The sequence below is a fragment of the Oncorhynchus masou genome, chromosome 1 (assembly GCF_036934945.1).
Source record: "Oncorhynchus masou masou isolate Uvic2021 chromosome 1, UVic_Omas_1.1, whole genome shotgun sequence".
Taxonomy (NCBI): Eukaryota; Metazoa; Chordata; class Actinopteri; order Salmoniformes; family Salmonidae; genus Oncorhynchus; species Oncorhynchus masou.
In genome coordinates this window covers 18705615-18732152 of record NC_088212.1, presented here as the reverse complement: position 1 = coordinate 18732152, position 26538 = coordinate 18705615, and the positions used below count along the sequence as shown (strand labels likewise).

General features: G+C 42.2%; 1 protein-coding gene across 5 annotated transcripts in view; it reads left to right on the top strand.

Annotated features, from left to right (window-relative positions):
* Positions 1-20272, top strand: part of LOC135524532 (apoptosis-inducing factor 3-like) — a 52641-nt gene extending 32369 nt beyond the window's left edge. For 2 of the 5 annotated variants that reach the window (XM_064952178.1, XM_064952264.1), the window contains 2 exons: positions 57-161; positions 2216-3718. In XM_064952178.1, coding sequence (XP_064808250.1) covers positions 57-161; positions 2216-2255 — 145 coding nt within the window. In that variant the 3' untranslated portion in view covers positions 2256-3718. Of the gene's footprint in view, positions 1-56; positions 162-2215; positions 3719-14539; positions 14659-17720; positions 17770-18508 lie in introns of those variants that run through there. The other 3 variants (XR_010453008.1, XR_010453010.1, XR_010453002.1) reach the window with 3 other exon arrangements.
* The last annotated feature ends 6266 nt before the right edge of the window (positions 20273-26538 follow it).

Genomic DNA, 26538 nt, shown 5'->3' with positions numbered 1-26538 from the left:
CTAGTAATCCTAGAGTTTTCCCTAAAAGTTATTTGGTTCATCTCTCCTACCTAAAGGGGTGAGGAGGTGGTTGCCGTGGCCAGCATGAACTATGACCCCATTGTATCCCGTGTGGCAGAGGTCTTAAGGACTGGAAAGATGATTAGAAAGCGAGATGTGGAGTAAGTGCATGTCTATTGGTCTTCAGTTGGGTCTGGGTGACAATGAGGTTATGTTCTTTACATTTTCCGAGGCTCACTATGAGCAAACACTGACCTCTATAAATGTTAACACATGATAAGTGATCACAGTGATACACTTTTCCAATGTTAACAAGTAGAAGATGGTTCACATATTTATCAGTGGGTGTCTGTCAGTTTGCTTGAAAGAAAGTTGTATGTATTTAAATGTTTTAAATTTCATTAGTCCACTGTTGATACAACACATGTCAGCGATCAAGTTTTCAAAATATAGGACTTTCAAAAAGCAAATTGTCACTTGCCACATCATCATGATGATATGATACATTTTTTGTGGATTTTTCCTTTAAGATACAGTACTGTAATACTTTACTCTTAACCAGGGGTGTCAAACTAATTCCATGGAGGGCCTAGTCTCTGCAGGTTTTAGTTTTTTGCTTTCAATGCAGCCCTAGACAACCAGGTGTGGGGAGTACCTTACTAATTAGTGACCTTAATTCATCAATCAAGTACAAGGAAGGAGCAAAAACCCGTAGACACTCGTCCTTCCGTGGAATGAGTTTGACATCTGTGCTGTAAACAATATCTTACTTTCTCTAATGTAGATCCTTCATTTTTAATTGTCCATTCATACAATGAAGGCTGTTAACCCGACAACGCAAGTACGAAAACTAAGAAAGCTATGATGTTTCTTTCTTAATCTCAGTCTCCACTAACAATCCCTTCATGTGCAGACAATTACATTGATAGAACCCACAATATACTGTATCTGCAATATTAAAGCTGATATAGCTCCTAAAAAATATATACAAATTAATCTAAATAAATTAATCTAAATAAATCCCTTCATGAAACGCTATACGATACGGCTGTGTGTGAAACGCTCTGTCAGAACACACAATAATCAGCCTCAGCATGCTTATGCTATAATTAAGCAATAAGGCATGAGGGGGTATGGTATATGGCCAATATACCACGGCTAAGGGCTGTTCTTACGCAACGTGGAGTGCCTGGATACAGCCCTTAGCCGTGGTATATATACCACAAATATACATATACCACATATACCACAAACCCCTGAGGTGCCTTATTGCTATTATAAACTGGTTACCAATGTAATTAGAGCAGTAAAAATACATGTTTTGTCATACCCGTGGTATAGTCTGATAGATGACCTGGAGCCAGACCCACTGGCTCCAGGTCATCTATAAGTCTTTGCTAGGAAAAGCTCAGCCTTATCTCAGCTCACTGGTCACGATAAACAACACCCACCCATATCACGCACTCCAGCAGGTAAATCTCACTGGTAATTCCCCAAAGCCAACACGTCCTTTGGCCGCCTTTCCTTCCAGTTCTCTGCTGCCAATGACTGGAACAAATTGCAAAAATCGCTGAATCTGGAGACTTATATTTCCCTCACTAACTTTAAACATCAGCTATTTGAGCAGCTAACCGATCGCTGCAGCTGTACACAGCCCATCTGTAAATAGCCCCCCCAATCTACCTACCTCATACCTATATTGTTTTTATTTACTTTTCTGCTCTTTTGCACACCAGTATTTCTACTTGCACATCACCATCTGCTCATCTATCACTCCAGTGTTAATTTTCTAAATTGTAACTACTTCGCTATTATGGCCTATTTATTGCCTTACCTCCTCACGAAATTTGCACACACTGTATATAGAATTTTTCTACTGTACGCTTGTTTATTCCATGTGTAACTCTGTGTTGTTGTTTGTGTCACACTACTTTGTAAATGAGAACTTGTTCTCAACTAGCTTACCTGGTTAAATAAAGGGGGAAAAAAATGATAATATAAAAAAAAAAATATATATATATATATATATATACTACGGCTGTCAGCCAATCAGCATTCAGGTCTCGAACCACCCGGTTTAGTTCACTTCCAGTTTTACACTTTTGTTTTCTGTTGTTCAGAACCTATACTACATTATCCACATAATTATTGTCTAAACTGCATAATATGCACTCTGAGTGATGTTTTTTGTTGGTTCGTTTCCTCCGCATTGCAGGACAGGGGACATGTCTTGGTTGATAGACAAAGGGTCATAGTGAGCGAGCCTCCACATCTCAGGCTCTCCGTGCATCTGGGGTCTGTTGGACACTAACTATGGACACTTGTGGTGCTGGTGAGATGCTGTGCCATACTGTAGACATACAGCAGAAGACCCATGTCTGGGACTGTTGGAGTTGCTCCCCTGGAATCAAGACTGAGACGGTTCTACAGTGAACCTCCACGGTGATAGGCTGTACATACAGTATTCTTACCAAAAGCATGAACCATATATGGTGTTAACATGCTCCAATACCGTAATGGAAGATCTGTGTCCTAATGCTACTTCACAGTGAAGCAATCCTGGATGCAGTCTCTGTGCTTCTGCATTATGTATCTACCTGTACACTTTTTTATAAGGGGCCAGATAGGGGTATTGAATATTTTGTACATGCAACTTTGTATATAGTTATAATTCTCAATACACTGTAAACAAAACAGTTTTAAACTGTAGTTTTCTAAGGTTGAGATTAAACTAATCTGGTTAAGTATATCATGTGGGCTAAAACAGGCAATGTACAGTATATCTGGTAGTTGAAATAATAGGATTTCTAATAGATTGTTCAGCCCCAACTCATAGAAGCAAAGACATTGTTACCTATAAAAGCCACATAAAAACAATGCTTAGATTTGTCAGCTTTGCATTTTGACCCACAATGTTTGCCTCAAAGCCATGCAAACAGCCTGGTCTTATAGACTAGACATAACATAGTAAGTGTAAATCTGGGATATTCAAATTAGTATGATATGTTATGCACGTTAAGTATAACGCGTTTAGGATTTTAGCAACTTTACAAGTACTTACTACTTTTTAGCTACTTTGCATGTTAGCTAACCCTTCCCCTTGCCCTAACCTTAACCACTTAACATAGCACCCAACCCTAACCTTAACCCTCGCTAACGTTAGACACCCAGCGAACATTAACATTAGCCACCTAGCCACCTAGCTAATGTTAACAATAACAAATTGGAATTCGTAACATATCATGAATTTTGAAAAATTTGTAGCATATTGTACAAACTGCAATTCGTAACATATTGCATGAATTGCAATTCATAACATATCATACAAATTGTAATTTGACATCCACAAATTAATACATACCATACGAAACGTAACATATACTAATTGGAGTGTCCCGAATTTACATGTACTATGCTACGTCTACCCCTGAGTCCAGTGTGATGCAACGTATCATAACAAGATGAACTACACATAATCCATAGTTGTCTCTTTCCCCACCTGACGGATAAATGCACAAACACACACACACACACACACACACATGAAATCCTCCCAAGATGCTCACAAATCACTCCTTTAAGGATGACAATGTACCTCTATTTATTGGTGACTCGTAGATTGCATAAATGAGAAATTGAAATGTACTTTAATCTATGTTCATGCTTGCACAATAGAATAACATGTCTGACACCTGAAACCCCACCTCTTCAAGGAATACCTAGGATAGGATAAAGTAATCCTTCTCACCCCCCCCTTAAATGATTTAGATGCACTATTGTAAAGTGGCTGTTCCACTGGATGTCAGAAGGTGAATTCACCAATTTGTAAGTCGCTCTGGATAAGAGCGTCTGCTAAATGACTTAAATGTAAATGTAAAAGGTAAATGACTGTTGTTCTTTTAGATATGGTCATGTCATAGTTGCTGAAGGCTATTTTTGGTAGTTGTCAATTATGAATGCTCTTCGTTACTAACTCAGGGAACTGAGGTTTGAGGCCTGGTCACATTGGGATTGGTCCCATTGCAAACACATTCATTTGTTTCTTTTATTTTCTTACCATATGCTAGTTCTCTGTATTTGAAGAGGTCTTGTTTTCAGAACTTGTTTATAATTCCCTTAGATGTGTAGAGGAGAAAGCATTTCCATCTCTATTTTGGCATGTTGAAGATTCCAAAATATTTAAGCCCAGAGGTTTTAAAAACATATTCTTCCTACAGGGAAGATTAGAATGGTATTTTTATTAATAGAAACTTTGAAATAAAAGTCTTCAACTATTTTTTTCTGTACTACTCTGCATGTTTTGGAATTAAAGCTACATGTGCAGTGGGGTCCATAATTATTGGCACCAGTTTTTAATAATCTATCACCCTCTCCTTGCGAGGATAATGACTCTGAGCCTTTTTCTCAAATGTTTTATGAGATTGGAGAACATGTTTGGAGTGAGCTTAGACCATTCCTCCATACAGAATCTTTCCAGATCCTTGATATCCTTTGCCTGCGCTTATGGACTGTCCTCTTCAATTCAAAACACAGGTTTTCAATGGGGTTCAAGTCCGGAGACTGAGATAGCCGTTGGAAAATGTTTATTTTGTGGTCAATTAACCATTTATTTCTGGATTTTGATTCGTGCTTGGAGTCATTGTCTTGCTGGAAGATCCACTTGGGGCCAAGTTTCAGCCTCCTGGCAGAAGCAACCAGGTTTTTGGCTAAAATGCCCTGGAACTTGGTAGTTCATGATGCCGTTGAGTAGAACTGGGAATTTCCAGAGACCTCGTGATACGATATTATAACATTCCTTAGGTGCCGATACCATATGAATTGCACTTCTCATGATTCTATATGTATTGCGATTAGATACTCTGATTTTATTGCGATTCGATGTTCCAATCATATTGCTCGCCATCTGTCTGCTGAGTTTTGATTAGTCATAGAAATAAAAGTGCTGAAAACAAATTGTCTCCCTATTTAAAAGAAGATGGAGGACAAGCTATGGATGAAAAAATACTGGAGTTTTGGCAAAGGTACAACCAACAAGCGCAAAAATATTATTGCAATATTAAAAAAATGATATGATACAATAAATTGTCAAATTAATAACAATAATATGTAACTGTATCAATTTTTTCTCCCATCACTACCGTTGACCTTAACAAAGGCCCCAGGACCAGTTGAAGCAAAATAGGCCCATAACAGCAAAGATCTACCACCATATGTTACTGTAACGGCTTTCTTCCGCTGAAGGAGAGGAGGACCAAACTGCAGCGTGGTTAGTGTTCAACATCTTTAATATTGACGATAAACGAGAACACTACAAAATACAAAACAACAAAAGTGAAAACCGAAACAGTCCTATCTGGTGCAATGACACAAAGACAGAAGACAATCACCCACAAAATACCCAAAGAACATGGCTGCCTAAATATGGTTCCCAATCAGAGACAACGACAGACAGCTGCCTCTAACTGAGAACCAATCTAGGCAACCATAGATATACAAAACTACCTAGAAAGGAAACAGCCCTATAAACATACAAAACCACTAGACCAGGCAAAACACATAAATCCCCCATGTCACACCCTGACCTAACCAAAATAATAAAGAAAACAAAGATAACTAATGCCTGGGCGTGACAGTATCCCCCCCCCAAAAGGTGCGGACTCCTGGCCGCACACCTAAATCCATAGGGGAGGGTCTGGGTGGGCGTCTGTCCACGGTGGCGGCTCTGGCGCGGGACGTGGACCCCACTCCACCATAGTCTTTGTCTGCTTTAGTCTCTTCCTAGGAACAGCGACCCTCGCCGCTGACCTAGGATTGGCAACCCTACTAAAGGGCCCCACTCCACTAAACAAACTCCTCCGGACTGAGGGGCAGCTCCGGATTGAGGGGCAGCTCCGGACTGAGAGGCAGCTCCGGACTGAGAGGCAGCTCCGGACTGAGAGGCAGCTCCGGACTGAGAGGCAGCTCCGGACTGAGAGGCAGCTCCGGACTGAGGGCCAGCCCAGGACTGAGGGGTAGCCCAGGACCCAGGACTGAGGGGTAGCTCAGGACTGAGGGGTAGCTCAGGACTGAGAGGTAGCTCAGGCTGGTTGACGGCTCTGGCAGCTTCTGGCTGACTGACGGCTCTGGCAGATCCTGGCTGAATGGCGGCTCTGGCAGATCCTGGCTGAATGGCGGCTCTGGCAGATCCTGGCTGAATGGCGGCTCTGGCAGATCCTGGCTGACTGGCGGCTCTGGAAGAACCTGGCTGACTGGCGGCTCTGGAAGAACCTGGCTGACTGGCGGCTCTGGGGGATCCTGGCTGACTGGCGGCTCTGGGGGATCCTGGCTGACTGGCGGCTCTGGGGGATCCTGGCGGCTCTGGAGGATCCTGTCTGACTGGCGGCTCTGGGGGATCCTGTCTGACTGGCGGCTCCTTGTAGACTGGCGGCTCCTTGCAGACTGGCGGCTCTGGCGGCTCAGGACAGGCGGGAGACTCTGGCGGCTCAGGACAGGCGGGAGACTCTGGCGGCTCAGGACAGGCGGGAGACTCTGGCGGCTCAGGACAGGCGGGAGACTCTGGCGGCTCAGGACAGGCGGGAGACTCTGGCGGCTCTGGACAGGCGGGAGACTCTGGCGGCTCTGGACAGGCGGGAGACTCTGGCGGCTCTGGACAGGCGGGAGACTCTGGCGGCTCTGGACAGGTGGGAGACTCTGGCGGCTCTGGACAGGCGGGAGACTCTGGCGGCTCTGGACAGGCTCTGGGAGACTCTGGCGGCTCTGGACAGGCGGGAGACTCTGGCGGCTCTGGACAGGCGGGAGACTCTGGCGGCTCTGGACAGGCGGGAGACTCTGGCGGCTCTGGACAGGCGGGAGACTCTGGCGGCTCTGGACAGGCGGGAGACTCTGGCGGCTCTGGACAGGCGGGAGACTCTGGCGGCTCTGGACAGGCGGGAGACTCTGGCGGCTCTGGACAGGCGGGAGACTCTGGACGGCGGCTCTGGACAGGCGGGAGACTCTGGCGGCTCTGGACAGGCGGGAGACTCTGGCGGCTCTGGACAGGCGGGAGACTCTGGCGGCTCTGGACAGGCGGGAGACTCTGGCGGCTCTGGACAGGCGGGAGACTCTGGCGGCTCTGGACAGGCGGGAGACTCTGGCGGCTCTGGACAGGCGGGAGACTCTGGCGGCTCTGGACAGGCGGGAGACTCTGGCGGCTCTGGACAGGCGGGAGACTCTGGCGGCTCTGGACAGGCGGGAGACTCTGGCGGCTCTGGACAGGCAAGGCGCACTGTAGGCCTGGTGGGTGGTGCCGACACTGGTGGTACTGGGCCGAGGACACGCACCTCAGGGCGTGTGCGGGGAGGAGGAACAGGGAGTACTGGGCTCTGGACACGCACAGGAAACCTGGTGCGGGGGGCTGCCACCGGAGGGCTGGTGCGTGTAGGTGGCACTGGATAGACCAGACCGGTCAGGTGCACTGGAGCACCGAGCATGCCCAACCTTACCTGGCTCGATGCCCACTCTAGCCCGGCCGATACTAGGAGCTGGAATGTACCGCACCGGGCTATGCACCCGCACTGGAGACACCGTGCGCTCCACAGCATAACACGGTGCCTGCCCGGTCCCCCTCGCTCTCCGGTAAGCACAAGAAGTTGGCGCAGATCTCCTACCTGGCTTCACCATACTCCCTGTGTGCTCCCCCCCAATACATTTTTGGGGCTGACTCTTAGGCTTCCAGCCCTGCTTCCATGCTGCCTCTTCAAACCGCCGCCTCTCCGCTTTGGCTGCCTCCAGCTGTGCCTTGGGGCGGCGATATTCCCCCGGCTGCGTCCAGGGTCCATCTCCATCCAGTATCTCCTCCCAAGTCCAATAGTCCTGATTGCGCTGCTCCTCCTGCCGCTGCCTGTCACCACGCTGCTTGGTCCTGTTTTGGTGGGTGATTCTGTAACGGTTTATTCTGCTGAAGGAGAGGAGGACCAAAATGCAGCGTGGTTAGTGTTCAACATCTTTAATATCAACGATAAACGAGAACACTACAAAATACAAAACAACAAAAGTGAAAACCGAAACAGTCCTATCTGGTGCAACGACACAAAGACAGAAGACAATCACCCACAAAATACCCAAAGAACATGGCTGCCTAAATATGGTTCCCAATCAGAGACAACGACAGACAGCTGCCTCTGAGAACTAATCTAGGCAACCATAGACATACAAAACTACCTAGAAAGGGAGAGCCCCATAAACATACAAAACCCCTAGACCAGACAAAAACACATAAATCCCCCATGTCACACCCTGAAATAAACAAAATAATAAAGAAAACAAAGATAACTAAGGCCAGGGCGTGACAGTTACTGTGGGTATGATGTACTTTTCTGCAGAAGCTTCTGTTTTTCAACACCAAAACCACCACTGGTGTGCGTGGCCAAAGAGCTCTATTTTCATGTCATCTGACCGTAGCACCAGTTCCAATCCAAGTGCCAATGCCATTTATCAAAATCCAGGCGGTGCTGTGATCTCATATAAATACATTAAAAAAAATACCTGGTTGCCTCTGCCAGGATGCTGTCACTGGCTGCAAGTGGATCTTCTAGCGAGACAATAACCGCAAGCACACATCAAAATCCACAAAAAACTGATAATTGACCACAAAATCTACATTTTGAATGGCAATCTCAGTCCTCTGACTTGAATCCCATTGGTTTGTGGTTTGAATTGAAGAGGGCAGTCCCCCCCAATATCAGAAGTCAAATTCAGCCGCACACAGTGCGAGATACTCCTTGTATAGTTTCCCCTGTAGGAATAGGTTGAGAATGGTATACAGATGACATGTACACAGTAGAACTTTTCATGCCTGAGTATTACACTACACATACAAAAGTATGTGGACACCCCTTCAAAAATAAGTGCATTCGGCTACTTCAGCCACACCTGTTGCTGGCAGGTGTTTAAACTCAAGCACATAGCCATGCAATTGCCATAGACAAACATTGGCAGTAGAGTGGCCCATACTGAAGAGCACAGTGGCTTTCAATGTGGCACCGTCATAGGATGCTACCTTTCCAACAAGTCAGTAAGTCAAATTTCTGCCCTGCTACAGATGACCCTCCCACTCGGTCTGCTGAATTCTTTCTCTTTGCTCTTTTTTGCCTTAATAGGATTTTGGTGGGCGGAGCCGGGAGGGTCATCAGCGAAAATGGGACACACCTAGGCTCAGGTGTGTCCCGGGGATAAATACAGTGCCTTGCGAAAGTATTCGGCCCCCTTGAACTTTGCGACCTTTTGCCACATTTCAGGCTTCAAACATAAAGATATAAAACTGTATTTTTTTGTGAAGAATCAACAAAAGTGGGACACAATCATGAAGTGGAACGACATTTATTGGATATTTCAAACTTTTTTAACAAATCAAAAACTGAAAAATTGGGCGTGCAAAATTATTCAGCCCCCTTAAGTTAATACTTTGTAGCGCCACCTTTTGCTGCGATTATAGCTGTAAGTCGCTTGGGGTATGTCTCTATCAGTTTTGCACATCGAGAGACTGACATTTTTTCCCATTCCTCCTTGCAAAACAGCTCGAGGCTCAGTGAGGTTGGATGGAGAGCATTTGTGAACAGCAGTTTTCAGTTCTTTCCACAGATTCTCGATTGGATTCAGGTCTGGACTTTGACTTGGCCATTCTAACACCTGGATATGTTTATTTTTGAACCATTCCATTGTAGATTTTGCTTTATGTTTTGGATCATTGTCTTGTTGGAAGACAAATCTCCGTCCCAGTCTCAGGTCTTTTGCAGACTCCATCAGGTTTTCTTCCAGAATGGTCCTGTATTTGGCTCCATCCATCTTCCCATCAATTTTAAAAATCTTCCCTGTCCCTGCTGAAGAAAAGCAGGCCCAAACCATGATGCTGCCACCACCATGTTTGACAGTGGGGATGGTGTGTTCAGGGTGATGAGCTGTGTTGCTTTTATGCCAAACATAACGTTTTGCATTGTTGCCAAAAAGTTCAATTTTGGTTTCATCTGACCAGAGCACCTTCTTCCACATGTTTGGTGTGTCTCCCAGGTGGCTTGTGGCAAACTTTAAACAACACTTTTTATGGATATCTTTAAGAAATGGCTTTCTTCTTGCCACTCTTCCATAAAGGTCAGATTTGTGCAATATACGACTGATTGTTGTCCTATGGACAGAGTCTCCCACCTCAGCTGTAGATCTCTGCAGTTCATCCAGAGTGATCATGGGCCTCTTGGCTGCATCTCTGATCAGTCTTCTCCTTGTATGAGCTGAAAGTTTAGAGGGACGGCCAGGTCTTGGTAGATTTGCAGTGGTCTGATACTCCTTCCATTTCAATATTATCGCTTGCACAGTGCTCCTTGGGATGTTTAAAGCTTGGGAAATCTTTTTGTATCCAAATCCGGCTTTAAACTTCTTCACAACAGTATCTCGGACCTGCCTGGTGTGTTCCTTGTTCTTCATGATGCTCTCTGCGCTTTTAACGGACCTCTGAGACTATCACAGTGCAGGTGCATTTATACGGAGACTTGATTACACACAGGTGGATTGTATTTATCATCATTAGTCATTTAGGTCAACATTGGATCATTCAGAGATCCTCACCGAACTTCTGGAGAGAGTTTGCTGCACTGAAAGTAAAGGGGCTGAATAATTTTGCATGCCCAATTTTTCAGTTATTGATTTGTTAAAAAGTTTGTAATATACAATAAATGTTGTTCCACTTCATGATTGTGTCCCACTTGTTGTTGATTCTTCACAAAAAATACAGTTTTATATCTTTATGTTTGAAGCCTGAAATGTGTCAAAAGGTCGCAAAGTTCAAGGGGGCCGAATACTTTCGCAAGGCACTGTACACCTTCCCCCATTCATTCAATCTAGACTCTCTCAATGCAGACACGCTGTTGGATTTTGGCTCTTTGTGTTTCTTTGTGTTCTTTGTTTTGGCACCTCTCAACACCTGTCATTATCTCCATGTATGCACTTACTTACACTACTGATTAATGACTACACACACATAGTTTATTTTATTCAATAAATATATTTTTGTTATTCATTATCTCCGGGTTATCTCCCTCTTTGTTAAGGGCTATGAGCCTGTTCGTGACATTAGTGCTGTTTTTTAATTTGTATAAACTTGCAAAAAATTCTCAACCTGTTTTTTCTTTGTCGTTATGAGGTATTGTGTGTAGATTGATGAAGAATAAAAAAAAAAACATTTTTAGAATAAGTCCGTAATGTAATACAATGTGGAAAAAGTCAAGAGGTCTGAATGCTTTCAGAATGCACTGTATATCAAAAAATTATACAACGGGTGGATCTAATCCTGAATGCTGATTGGTTAAAACCGCATTCCAGCCGGTGTCTATTCCACAAGTTGCCATCGCCTAAACCTATGACGTTAAAATGCCTATTTCAAATCAAATCAAATTTTATTCTTCACTTGCACCGAATACAACAGGTGAAATGCTTATTTACAAGCCCTTAACCAACAATGCCGTTAAAGAAATAGAGCTTATAAAATATTTACTAAATAAACTAAAGTTTAAAAAATGACAATTAAAATAAAATCATAAAGTAGCACAAATGTACATAACAATGACGAGGCTATATACAGGGGGTACCGGTACCGAGTCAATGTGCTGGGGTACAGGTTAGTCAAGGTAATCTAGATACCATCTGTGGTCACCTTCGCCATAACCTCGAGAGAGGACAGACCAGCACAACAGTTTAGTTAAGGGCATTTCTGATTCAGGAAATCCAGACAAATCATTCACTGTATGACAAATTATTACTACTACCAATATTATTTATACAGATTTCTAAAACAAATCTCAAAGAGAATAAGAATACACAGTTTAAACCATTTTCCCCCAAATTGGCTTATACTTCTCTATCATCTTGGCGATCTCACTGCAAAGTTACAGGGTCAGGGAGTTAGGGGGCCAATCCTTAGGGAGACATCCCGACCATACAGCAGACCCAATTTGATGAGATTTGTTATGGAAGCAAGACAGCAACAAACAAACAACAACAGCAATACACTAGAGGTGGGCGAAAACAATACACATATCACTCGAGATGTGAAAAACTTCAATCCATTTGGAATAACTGTCAACCATTACATAGCTTTTTCCCTTTTTCAGGCAGGCGTGCGTGTGAAGAAAATCTTCTTTTTTTGCATATTTACCAAAAGGCCCCAGGAGACCAGTAATTAAAACAACACCACTGCCTGTTAAATTAAAATTAAATGAATTAGAAAAAAAATCGAATTAGAATTAAAACTTTTCATAACTCCATAAGGAAATAATTGTATCCCACAAGGTAATGGTAAAATAGACTAGAGACACCCAAATTACAACTATACCATTTAGCTAAGTTAAGAATGACGTGAACAATCAAGTCAATAACCGTTGGGTAGTTAGATAGCATATAGTTAATATACTAGCTAGTTTGATGTATTAGTAGCCAACTAACGTTAGGTATATAGCTAACATATATTACTGGTTCATACTGCTGTAATGATATGCTATGCGGTTCATAAGGATAGCATAACTAGCCAATTGTCAGCCAACATAACGTAACTTATTTTAAAAGTTATAGCTTTAAAACATTGCTCAACATTTTCTTAACATCTGTCATAATTAAAGAAATCATTGAATTTGTATCTTAAGACCAATAAGCACACTACATACTCAATTTAATTCACAAATAGTGCAGTTATACTGAGTACATATACTAATCGTGGTTTTATTGCTTTTTATTTTTTTTGTTGATAGAATGCTAACATCAAAACGCTGGTGTATTGAGCTTTGGATTTTTCTTTTATATAATTGTACCAATTCACAATAGCATCTCTGAATACTTTATTAAATTGGAATTTTCTGTCAGCAGGGAAATGCTGCTCAATTTGATCCATGATTAGATTTTTTTCCCATATTTGAGCCAATTCTACCGAATTGGTAGAATGCTCATTACTCTGTGTAAATTTAAATGTTGTACCCACATGGTAGTTCCTATGCACATTTCCGTGTAGGGTTTAAATGTATGGCTGGTTTCCCAATTATAACCAACTGTTTTACCAGTACACTGACTAATTAATTGTTTTTTTTACAGTGTTTTTCTAACCTGCAGGAATACATTTTAATTCTTCAGGACCTTTTCCTGGAACACTTTCATCAGGACCTTGTCCTGTTTTTTCTTAACATAGCTCATGCATCTACATCTTACGATCGTAACCTATGGAATATTACTTCAGGACATGGTCCTGGTATCTCTATAATACCTCAGGATCTTATTCTGGAAACGCTTTCATCAGGACTTGTCCTGGTATCTCTAACACGCATGACCTGTTCCTAGAACAGGAATTTTTAGAAGTTAACTTTCACCAATTCAAAGTTGTATTTTAAAAAATCAATCTCACCCTTAACTCCTATGTTCGGAATGGCGTGTACAGTCACTGAATGAATGGCATCTCTAACATGCATGACCTGTTCCTAGAACAGGATTTTTTAGAAGTTAACTTTCACCATTTCGAGGTTGTGTTTAATAAAATCAGTCTCACCCTTAACTCCTATGTTCGGAATGTCGTACAGTGGTTCCTCCTTTAAAAGTTGTGTAATACTGTGGCACACCTTTGCGGGCTACCGCAGCATTCTGTGGCACTTTATTTCATTGTCAGCCATTTTTTCTGTTAATTCAAGTTAGTGCTTGTTTGACCACCAGAGAGCATCTTTGAGAAACATTTGATAGTCAATCAATCAATCTGTCGGGCGACAGGGTAGCCTAGTGGTTAGAGAGTTGGACTAGTAACCGAAAGGTTGCAGGTTCAAATCCCCGAGCTGACAAGGTACAAATCTGTCGTTCTGCTCCCGAACAGGCAGTTAACCCACTGTTCCTAGGCAGTTATTGAAAATAAGAATGTATTCTTAACTTCTTCGATATAGGGGGCGCTCTTTTAATTTTCGGATAAAATAGCGTTCCTGTTTTAAACAAGATATTTTGTCACGAAAAGATGCTCAACTATGCATATAATTGACAGCTTTGGAAGGAAAACACTCTGACGTTTCCAAAACTGCAAAGATATTATCTGTGAGTGCCACAGAACTGATGCTACAGGCGAAACCAAGATGAAATTTAAAACAGGAAATGGCCCAGATTTTGAAGGCGCTGTGTTCCAATGTCTCCTTATATGGCTGTGAATGCGCCAGGAATGAGCCTACACTTTCTGTCGTTTCCCCAAGGTGTCTGCAGCATTGTGACGTATATGTAGGCATATTATTGGAAGATTGATCATAAGAGACTACATTTACCAGGTGTCCGCTTGGTGTCCTCCGTCGAAATTATTGCGTAATCTCTAGCTGCGTGCATTTTACCATTTGCTTCAGAGGAGAAAGCCAACTGCCACGAATGATTTATCATCGAATAGATATGTGAAAAACACCTTGAGGATTGATTCTAAATGTTTGCCATGTTTCTGTCGATATTATGGAGTTAATTTGGAAAACAGTTCGGCGTTGTAATGACTGAATTTTCTGTTTTTTTTTAGCCAAACGTGATGAACAAAACGGAGCGATTTCTCCTACACAAATAATATTTTTGGAAAAACTGAACATTTGCTATCTAACTGAGAGTCTCCTCATTGAAAACATCCGGAGTTCTTCAAAGGTAAATGATTTTATTTGAATGCTTTTCTTGTTTTTGTGAAAATGTTGCCTGCTGAATGCTAGGCTAATGCTATGCTAGCTATCAATACTCTTACACAAATGCTTGTGTAGCTATGGTTGAAAAGCATATTTTGAAAATCTGAGATGACAGTGTTGTTAACAAAAGGCTAAGCTTGTGAGTGAATATATTTCTTTCATTTCATTTGCGATTTTCATGAATAGTTAACGTTGCGTTATGGTAATGAGCTTGAGGCTATGATTACGCTCCCGGATACGGGATTGCTCGACGCAAGAAGTTAACTGACTTTCCTAGTTAAATAAAGGTTTAAAAAAATCTATCAAATGTATTTATAAAGCCCTTCTTACATCAGCTGATGTCACAAAATGATGTACAGAAACCCCGCCTAAAACCCCAAACAGCAAGCAATGTAGATGTAGAAGCATGGTGGCTAGGAAAAACTCCCTAGAAAGGCCGGAACCTAGAGAGGAACCAGGCTATGAGATGTGGCCAGTCCTCTTCTGGCTGTACCGGGTGGAGATTATAACAGAACATGGCCAAGATGTTCAAATGTTCAAAGATGACCAACAGGGTCAAATAATAATAATCACAGTGGTTGTAGAGGGTGCAACAGGTCAGCACCTCAGGAGTACATGTCAGTTGGCTTTTCATAGCCGATCATTCAGAGTATCTCTACCACTCCTGCTGTCTCTTGAGAGTTGAAAACAGCAGGTCTGGGACAGGTAGCACGTCTGCTGAACAGGTCAGGGTTCCATAGCCGCAGGTAGAACAGTTGAAACTGGAACAGCAGCATGACTAGGTGGACTGGGGACAGCAAGGAGTCATCAGGCCAGGTAGTCCTGAGGCATGGTCCTAGGGCTCAGGTCCTAGGAGAGAAAGAAAGAAAGAAAGAAAGAAAGAAAGAAAGAAAGAAAGAAAGAAAGAAAGAAAGAAAGAAAGAAAGAAAGAAAGAAAGAAAGAAAGAAAGAAAGAAAGAAAGAGAGAAAGAAAAAGAGAGAGAAAGAGAGAGAGAAAGAAAGAGAGAGAGAGAGAGAGAAAAAATAGAGAAAAAGTGAGAGAATTAGAGAGAGCATACTTAAATTCACACAGGACACCGGATAAGACAGGAGAAGTACTCCAGATATAACAAACTGACCCTAGCCCCCGACACAAACTATTGCAGCATAAATACTGGAGGCTGAGACAGGAAGGGTCGGGAGACACTGTGACCCCGTCCGATGGTACCCCCGGACAGGGCCAAACAGGCAGGATATAACCCCACCCACTTTGCCAAAGCCCAGCCCTCACACCACTAGAGGGAGATCTTCAACCACCAACTTACCATCCTGAGACAAGGCCGAGTATAGCCCACGAAGATCTCCCCAGAATAATATCTTGAGGTATTATAGAGATACCAGGACAAGGGGGGGCACCAACCTCGTCTTCTATATTGTTATTACCAGAGACGGGGTGGGCACTTGTTAAATTCCCCCGACCTGGAGAAATGAGTAGGCTGTCCTTGTAAATAAGAATTTGTTCTTAACTGATTCCATGTGTCCATAGTTGTGATGTCTTCACTATTATTCTATAATGTGGAAAATAGTAAAAAAAATAAAGAAAAATACAAGAATTAGTAGGTGTGTCCAAACTTTTGACTGGTACTTGCTTAATTAATTGTATTAATATTATGGTGTTTCTATTCCAAGAAAAAAACGGAAAACCCTCTGGGTTTCCGTTAGGATGGAACAGAAAATATGGCGCTGTACAACATGACGGTCGGCAGTACAGTCCTGGGCTATTTAGCTAAAGAGTCCCCGTGTCCAATCCCCCGGCAGGGAGGAAGGAGTAGGCTATCCTTGTAAATAAGAATTTGTTCTCAACTGATTCCATATGTGTTATTTCATAGTTGTGATGTCTTCACTATTATTCTACAATGTAGAAAATAGTAAAAATATAGAAAAGTCCTGGAATGAGTAGGTGCGTCCAAACTTTTGACTGTTACTTGCTTAATTAATTTGATTAATATTATTTATGAAAGCACCCGAATGTCCATTGAGAGCACACAACAACTATACCATTTAGCTAAGCTAAGAATGATGGGAATAATCAAGTCAATAAACATTGGGTAGTTAGATAGCCTATAGTTAATATACTGTCAAGGTTGATGTATAACTACTAACGTTAGGTGGAGAGCTAACATACCGGTACATACTGCTGTAATGATATGCATATGTAGTTCGTAAGGACAGCGTATCTAACAAATTGTCAGCCAGCATAACGTGTAAGGTAACTTATTTGAAAAGTCATTACTTCATTACATTGAGTAGCAAGCTACCGCGAGGATGCGCTCTATCGACTCTGCAGCTTGAGCATTCTTTTTGTGCACAGTCGATAGCACACTGCACTTCAGGCAAGAAGGTTGAGGGTTCAAAACCTGCTCGCGAGGATGCGCTCTATCGACTCTGCAGCTTGAGCATTCTTTTTGTGCACAGTCGATAGCACACTGCACTTCAGGCAAGAAGGTTGAGGGTTCAAAACCTGCTCCCTGCTTGTTTCATTTGAAGTCGTGCACAATTATCAGTTTGTTATTTGGTTTATATTTCCCATTCATTGTCAGTTAGAGACACAGTAGTGCATTGGGACCCAAAAGTATAATCAGTGCTCTAACTCCCCCTTGGTCGTTAGGGCAAATCTGGTCTGTGATAGGACGGAGGGTTTTCACACCTTGCTAGGCTATTAGACTATTCTTTAGTAAAGGTTGAATAGTCTATTGTTCAGCTTCCCAACTTAGACCCCCTTCCCAACTTTATTTTCAATCAAAAATAACTGTTCTGTAAGCAAAAATGAGGCTTCAAAGTAAAAACATTTTTTGCAATCAAATATTTTGAAATAGAGCGCAAAACTTTATGCATTTTATTCCCCCAAAATATTTCGAGAACAAAAAATATATTTGAAAACAAAAATCCAATTTAATTTCGCTATCAACCACCCTCCATTTTGGCCATTTTTTTGAGTGTCATTTTGATTAAAACCAATACTGTTCAGCCTTTCTTTCCGACACAAAGGAAGTCATAGCGGAAACCTACAACGGACTGTGTGATGATGGCATCTCAGGTAAGCAGCACTGGGCGTTCTTCCATCCAACTTCTATATAGCTAGTAGTTAGCTCGTAAGATTCAGTGTCGGTTCATAACATTCTCCTATATTACATAGATACATACATACCGTAGAATGATAAATCATGCAATTATCTTTCTCAAGCTAACCCAAAACATTTAGCTACGAATGCCTGCTATCGCCATTTTCATTTGAATTCATATAACTTTCTTTCATGGCAACTCATAAGTAGGCCATGTCCTATTTGTTTCATAGTCAATATACAATCATATTTCATGACAGTGTAACAATTAGCTTTTTTACAGAAGGATGAAAGAACACAATATCTCTGTCAGGGAATACTATTCTGATGTGTCAGATGAAGAGTTAGACCAGAAAGTCAGGGACGTTAGGCAAGGATGTCCCATTCAGGCTTTAGAATGGTCAAAGGAAGTCTCCAATCAATGGGCCATCGTGTACTATGGTGAAGAGTTAGGGAGTCTTTGCAGCATGTAGATGGTGCAGGTATCATTGCCAGAATGATCCAGCTTCGTAGCATTGCTTGGCAAAAATACTCTGTTCCTGCTCCCACTTGTATGCATATTGCATATTTCCCATCACCTAATGAACAACCACAATACCAGTCTGGTGTTAAGCTTTCTGTGCTGTATTGACGTATCCTGAAAATGGCATCTGCTGCTTTAAATTGGACGGTCATTTCTCAGTTATTGTTTTCATATATTTTCTTTACTTTCAGAGTGCGAGCTGATCAAGGGGTCGAAAATGTAGATATTGCCAGATGTATGTTCACTGTCCGAGGAACAGGCCGTGGAAGCTTTATTGCTGGCAAAAGTGTCCATAACCAGAGGTAATTAAACTGTTCTGTGTTATTTTTCTCTCTTCCTCTCTGCCTGTCTTGTTGTACATGGAACCTCTCACACATGCATTCATTTAAAAACCCTTAATATGTCATCTTCTAATTTTAAGATTTACACCACATAAACACCCAGCCATTTTCACTGGACTATCAAGCCCCTGTTCGAAAATGTAGATATTGCCAGATGTATGTTCACTGTCCGAGGAACAGGCCATGGAAGCTTTATTGCTGGCAAAAGTGTCCATAACCAGAGGTAATTAAACTGTTCTGTGTTATTTTTCATTTTCACTGGACTATCAAGCCCCTGTTGCTGCCAGATTTATCTTTCGAGAATTACAGATTCAGCAGGTAGAGGACCTGCTTTATCAGGAGGATATTCTGGAATCTGGAAACACTGACAATGGGGTCATTGTTCCTGACATCCCATGCCCCCTGTCTACTGAGAATCTTGCTGTGCTGCAACGTCAAGTGAACCCTACAGTACCACTGACATCTTTTGGTCAGGACATATACATGCATGCTCTTCGATTAGTAATGAGTCTCCATCTTTTTTAGGTGCTGTCCTCCTACACTATGTAGGGTATTGTTTTATCCCCAGTGCAACTCTTGATAAAGGCAAACATTTGTATTTTTTGGAGGAGGGTGAAAGGATAGCAGGCCCAGCTGTCAAAGTGAGAGACTAGGCTATTCTAGAGAGAGCAGGTACTTTTGTGTAGTCTAGTTCTTGTGAGGTTTTCTGTCCTTGGATACAGAGAGCTGTGAAAGCCTGTCTGCAGAGAGCTGTGAAAGCCTGTCTGCAGAGAGCTGTGAAAGCCTGTCTGAGGATGAAGAGGTCCCAATGAGGAGCAGCTGTTCTCAGTCCTGGTCCTGGGGACTCAAAGGGGTGCACATTTTAGTTTTTGCCGATTCATTTTTGTATATAGCTGATTCAAATGATCAAGTCATAATCAAGCTTCAAGTGATATTTTTATATTAATTTGTGAAGCTATCCTTGATATGATCCTGCTATTGTCACATGCATCTATCTATCTATCCAATGTTATCACTATTTGTTATAAGGGATATTATACTTATATTATTAAAGAGATGCTTTACATTGAAATACAGATAGAGATGTAGTAGTCCCAGAGTTAATGATCCAAGGTCAGTTTTTGTATTTCACCTCCCGATGATTATGATGACTGACCGTGTTAGAATAAAAAAAAAGAAAGCTTAACCATGTTCTCTCTCTATCCATCTGTCTCCCGTCTGCAGGTATGTTTTGATGTGAGAGAGGAAGCCAGTCCCGTCAATGCCACCTCACCCGCTCTTAAGATAACCTTCTGACTGGGAGCCCAAGGCTGGTTAGGAGACACCGCAAGAGACACTATGTAATTGTGATGAACTGAGAGAATATTAGGGCACTGTAATTCATGAATCATATGCTGTCTTCCCTGCTCCTCTGTTTTACCTCTTGTTTCCTGTCTTCTACACCTCTCTCCCCACCTCTTCTTTCTTCCCCTTTGTTTTATAATACACACCATATGTGCATTGAAGTATAGCTTGAACTTTTATTTAATATATTACAATTGTTATATTTATAATGCATGTATTATGTATTTATAACACCTAGATAATGAATTTTCAATAAAGCGTTTCACATTCTCCACTGGTTGAAATTAAGTATCTCATTGGAATACTACACCTATCCTGTGTCATCAGATTAATGCAGATGAAGGGAGTTAGATATGAATAGGTGTATTTCTGTATATATGAATTACAAATCAGCCTTTACTTAAATCACGTTTATTCTCTATTGCATAGCTACAATGGGTAATCATTGATGCCCCAGGTGCAGGAGTGGTAAACACTGTTGAAGTGTATAATTGTAGTACATACATGCAGACACAGCATCATTCAATGAATGGAGTTTGATACACCTGGTATTGGATATGACTGAAAAAGAATGTCTCACAGAGATTCATACCTGAACAGCACCTTTAATTGCCAAGGAAGAGTACATGATCAGTGAATATATTCAATGTACAGGCTACAATGTTGGGATCTCATGCGTGGTAATAACTACAGTACATGTATATAGGACTTGCATCCTTGGCACTAAAGTTATTATATTCTACTCTATCCATAGGCTTCATTAATGCCATTCAGACTTGATGTTGATGCAACAACTATGATAGCTGAGGTTCATAGATTGGTATGAATATTAGTTCAGAACCTAACATTTTAGGGTCCATACACAGATCGGCTACATCCTGTAGCTAGCTACACATCCATAGGCATACAGTTATTCTTATCCTCCACTACACAATAAGCAAGTAATGGTGACTAACCCCATTCCGTACAAATTTGAGCAACCACAACATTCAAACGAGGCTGCGATGAAAACTAATGGGACTGCAGCAACTGTGTTGACATCAAAATCTGGGATGTGAACTACGTTTCTATTCATGCGTTGATTGACATGGTAATGGATCAAAAGTATTGGAGTGAAAGTAGAAAAAACGGACCACTCCGACGCTGTATTTTAAATTGTGTCGTGTCATGACGTAACGGTACAGCACAATTAAACCAACTAATTCTGTGTCTGACAGCCTCTCTCCACCAGGTGTAGCGCTTATCTCACCGCTTAAAAATAAGAAAGGGACAGGGTAAGGGGGATAACATTACCTAGTCATTTTTTGCGTCATAACTGCAAGCCATCATGACTCTCAAAAGCCGCTGTTAACTTCTGAAGATAACTTTAGCGCCGCCCTAAAAACCCAATTCAGATTCGACACAAACCTACAAATAGGTATGGAATAACAAGTTATATAAACTCTTTACAGTGTCCTATTTTCATTTTAGAGGTGATAAGGTGATAAGTTGGACAGGTGAAAAAAGATCTTTCCCCTCTCACTATCACGCAGTAAGTTTCGCTTCCCCACCTGCCATTTTTAAAAAGACCCGACGGAGCTCATTGCCTTCTTGAATCATGCAGAGATGGGCATCATGAAGGTCTCATCATTGGTTTGTTAAAGAGGGGAGAAATTGTGCTTTACAATGGTTGTCACGCCCTGGTCTTAGTATTTTCTGTTTTCTTTATTATTTTGGTCAGGCCAGGTTGTGACATGGGTTAATTATGTGGTGTGTTTTGTCTTGTTTTTTGTTGTTGTAGGTATTGGGATTGTGGTATAGTGGGGTTATCTATAAACGTCTATGGTTGCCTGAAGTGGTTCTCAATCAGAGGCAGGTGTTTATCATTGTCTCTGATTGGGAAACATATTTAGGCAGCCATATTCTTTGAGTGTTTCTTGGGTGATTGTTCCTGTCTCTGTGTTTGTTTGCACAAGATAAGCTGTTTTTACTTTACGTTTGTTGTTTTGTATTATTTGTGTTTTCATCTTTATTAAAGATGTATACAAATAACCACGCTGCATTTTGGTCCGATCCCTGCTACACATCCTCTTCAGAGGAAGAAGAGAAACAAAACCGTAACAATGGTATTGATATTACAGTTGATCTGGAAGTATTACGTTTTTTGGGCGCTAAAATAAGGTAAATTGCACGGACCAGTGCGATGTACAAAAGTGAGTTAGTTACCGTTAAATAGTTAGCTAGCTATGTTACTTCCGCTGCATTGCACGGCAAGGTAAGCTTACACAATTGTACATTCAATTTGCAGTAAATGCTTTAGCTAGCTGGATACTTTTCACTGTGTCTCATGATGACAGCCTGGTTTGCGGGTTTTCTCAGGAGTCCCTAAAACATTAAACAACACAAATTAGAATGTCATACTCATGTCATAACACCAGCTAACTAGCTGGCTAATGTCAGCTAGTCAGCTAACTTATATAATTTATATTGGGGCGGCAGGGTAGCCTAGTGGTTAGAGTGTTGGACGAGTAACCGGAAGGTTGCAAGTTCAAACCCCCGAGCTGACAGGGTACAAATCTGTCGATCTGCCCCTGAACAGGCAGTTAACCCACTGTTCCTAGGCCGTCATTGAAAATAAGAATTTGTTCTTAACTGACTTGCCTAGTTAAATAAAGGTTAAAAAAACACTTGCTAAATAGTGATTTTTGTAAATTAACTTTATGATAAAAAAATATGCACAATTGTTTGTCTCTACATTAACTAAAATATTCCTCTTAATTGTACAATTGTACATTTTTTGCTTGACTTGTTGTGATGTTACAATTACTTAAATTTGCTTCCCCCGTAGAAAGTCACCAGGGACGGGTAGCTCGCGTCAAATTCGTCATTGAAACCACTCTATATGATTGGTCATATAAAAACCTTGGGACCCAAATGCATAATGAGTGCTGTAACTCCCCCCTGTGGTGGTCTGGAGCAATGATGCCATGATGATGGGTACCTCTAAGTCCCGCGATATAAGTTCGCAACTTTTAAAGGAGGAACCACTGTATCTACTCACTGACGCTCCCTGCCAGTCAGAGGCAGGTCCCTTTCCTGCTGCGCTTAATCTGAATGTGGTTACCCTGAGCCGCGTCTACTGTAGCCCCTGTGCGCAGTTAACCTCGGTCTCCTCAGGAACGATCAGTAAGCGGAGTTAGCGTCCCATCCTCGTCGCCAATTGCTGTGGTAGTTCAAACAACACATTATTATAATATTTGTAAAAATTGAGCAGTTAATTAACTATGCACTTCAACAGTTGGGCAGTTAAGGCCCAACGAACAGTGTCGGTTCTCAGCTTTTATAGAGAAGTACACTCTTTTTGTATACGTGCCAGTCAGCAGATAGTGTGTAAGAGGCAATTAGTTGTCTGTGCAGATTTAAGATAGCATGAGGTTGATAGCCAAAGGGCTCAACCGTCTAACTGTATCCACAACAGAAAACACTATCATGTGCTCCTTTCTGCAAGTTTCCATACATGTGACTTCCTGTAGATAGTAAACCCATGGGATGTCACATGCTGCGGTCGCACCCAAATGGCTCTTAGCTGTAAGCCCAGTCTTATGACTAAGCCACACAAGAAAGCCTGTAATTACTTTGCCACTATTGGCCTATTTATTGCCTTACCTCCTTACTTAATTAGCACACACTGTATACAGATTTTTCTATTGTGTTATTGACTGTACGTTTGTTTATCCCATGTGTAACTCCGTGTTGTTTTTGTCGCACTGCTTTGCTTTATCTTGGCCAGGTTGCAGTTGTGAATGAGAACTTGTTCTCAACTGGCCTACCTGGTGAAATAAAAAAATAACTATATTAACATATAGCAATGGACAATTATCTAGGTAAAAATAGCATAGTATGTCTAATTAAACAGTATAGTATGTAATGAATATTACATTTCCACCACACCTCAAAGCAGGTGTTTGGAGGATATATTGGCATGGTTTGCCGGCCAATATAATAACAACACCCGTGCAAATATATCCTCCAAATATTGGCTTGGAGAATATATTTATTATATCTTAAAATGTAATACCACCCAGTTCTGAACCAACTACAGTAGCATAAACACATTTATTTACAGACATCGATCCAGTCACTGCATGGACAGCAGAGGGATCTAGAGATCTAGATACAGGTTTAACGAACATCAAAGAGTAACTGACCTGTCTGTCCAGCTCCCTCCCGGCTTCGTCTGCCTTGCTGAGGTAGAATCGCAGCTTGTCCACAATCTTATCGCAAAGTTTCTTCATGATGTTGAGGGTGCGCTTGCACAGCGCCTGGCCCATGGGGTCAAAGAACACAAAACCAGGTCTGCCTGCTCCCCTGGAGAGATACGTAAAGATAAGAGGCAGCCCAGGGTAGAGTGATTTTTTAAAAGATGAAGAGTTATTTCAAAAGGCATCCTCTTTGTTACCCCCCACCCACCCACAGACCCACCCACCAACAGACCAGAATGATTACACAAGGTGATGTAGTCCAACCTATGTGATGTGATCAGGGTGTGTGTGTTTGTGCATGCGTGCGTGCGTGCGTGGATTTACTGTATGTGAAGCCACACCAGAGAAGGGGGCGAGTCATGGAATCATACCAAATGAGGTGATAGCGCAGTTGACATCAAAGGGAGGCCTGTCCTGGTTCAACAGGCCCGGGATGTGCGCGAATGTCACCATGTTGAACTTCTTCTGTTTGAGGGTGGAGATCTCAGCAGACAGGTAGTCCGTAACATCGACAACACATGCCAACTGGGTCAGCTGGCCCCAATTCGCTCCCTACCCCTCCCCCTTGGACCTAACCCTTTAACGTTAGCAGATCTGTAGTATATGGATAGGTATAAGCAGTGTAGTGGTGGAGCTTCCACCATATTGCTTCCACCTTACATATCTGCAAACATTTGCGGGTTAGAGTCCAAGAGGAAGGGGTGAATTGGGACTGGCTGTGTGGATACATACAGAACTGGATTCTGGACTAAAGTGTGGCCCTTCTGGAGAACGTGTAGGTGATAAATAAGAAGTGGAGTCCCGCTGAAGGCTGTCAGCTCCCATGTCTGTTTTATTTGTTACCCATAAAGCCGCAGTGCGGTCAATACTTGGAAACTTGAGGATGTGGCCCTAGTCTGCGAGAATGCAAGAACTGTCCAAACAAAATTGTTAAACTAAATGATTTTACATACTCCTGCAGTAACAATTATGATTAATCGTTTGTAAACTACTTCCATAACCCTCTGTTTTGATCCAGTGCTAGTAGTACACATTGTTTGACCCACTCCTCAGGCAAAAACATGTCCTCATCGATCAACCCTCAATTTGACTCTGGGATCCCCATTAGTTGACAGCATAACGTCAGCTAATCTTCCTGGGGTCCAACACAGAACTAAAAAGACATTACAAACAATTGCAATTGTCATTAAGACATTATAAACATTTAACAATTAGACATTACATACAATTAAAATACCTGACAGGTAATACATTTTACATTCAGTAGATGCTCTCTAGTCTCTGTCCAGTAATACGGTCGATCACATTAGATGTGCTTTTGTTTTCTTGAAGGTGGATTTACTTTTGGTCTGAAAAATGTGAGTTAGTAAAGAATTCCATTCAGTGATTTGCTCTGTATAAAACTGTAGATTTGTCCAAGACCTGAGGGGTATCAGGGGCCCTGAATTAGATTGAATCATGTCTTAACATCCCCATCTGCAGAGTTCTGTAGTCATAGTTACCCACAACAGCTCTTCAACTGGCAGCTTTACAGCGGGGAGGGAGACATAAAGCTAGCCAGTGAAGAACGACTGTGAAGCAACGCACAGCGGGGGTAACATGATGCCACATACACACACACACATATGCATACACATTAAATGTAGCTATGACAGACCCCCCCCCCCCCCTCAGGCCAACTCCTTCCCTCAGTATCAGAACAGGATGGATGAATGTTTAGAGACACATACCTACCCTCCTCCTCCCCCATTGGGTTGTCACAGCCTTGTGCTGCTGGTGCACATCAGCATTCCCAACATTCTCCTGCATCAACATGCCTGCTCTTTGCTCGCTCTTCTAATGCATCAATCTCCCCAGCGGCTCGAGACGAGGCGTCTCCATAGATTTCCACCAACAGGACTTGTCTCCATTCACAACCCAACCAAGACTCACGGGCAAGGTCCCTTCAACGACACAACCGAGCTGCATGTCAAACACAGTTACCGAGTTTGAGCTCCTGTTACTGCACTCCAGTAGGGTCCAGTTACAAGACATTAAGGATCCAGCGCAGACACCTGTGTCTACCCCTATAGGGGTTGACAGACAAGAGACAACTTGTGCTACTTGTCATTATATAAGAAACTCTCAAAATAGACAATCAGATAGATTGGGTATAGACATGTTCCTTTAATAGATGACTTCATTGTAAGCAGCCGTAACAAGCCTGAAAAGGTAAAGAAAGAGAAATGATATTCTGGCCCTGCTAGTGCTGGGCTGGTCGCCTCAGACAGAGGGTTACATACCCGCCATATCCAG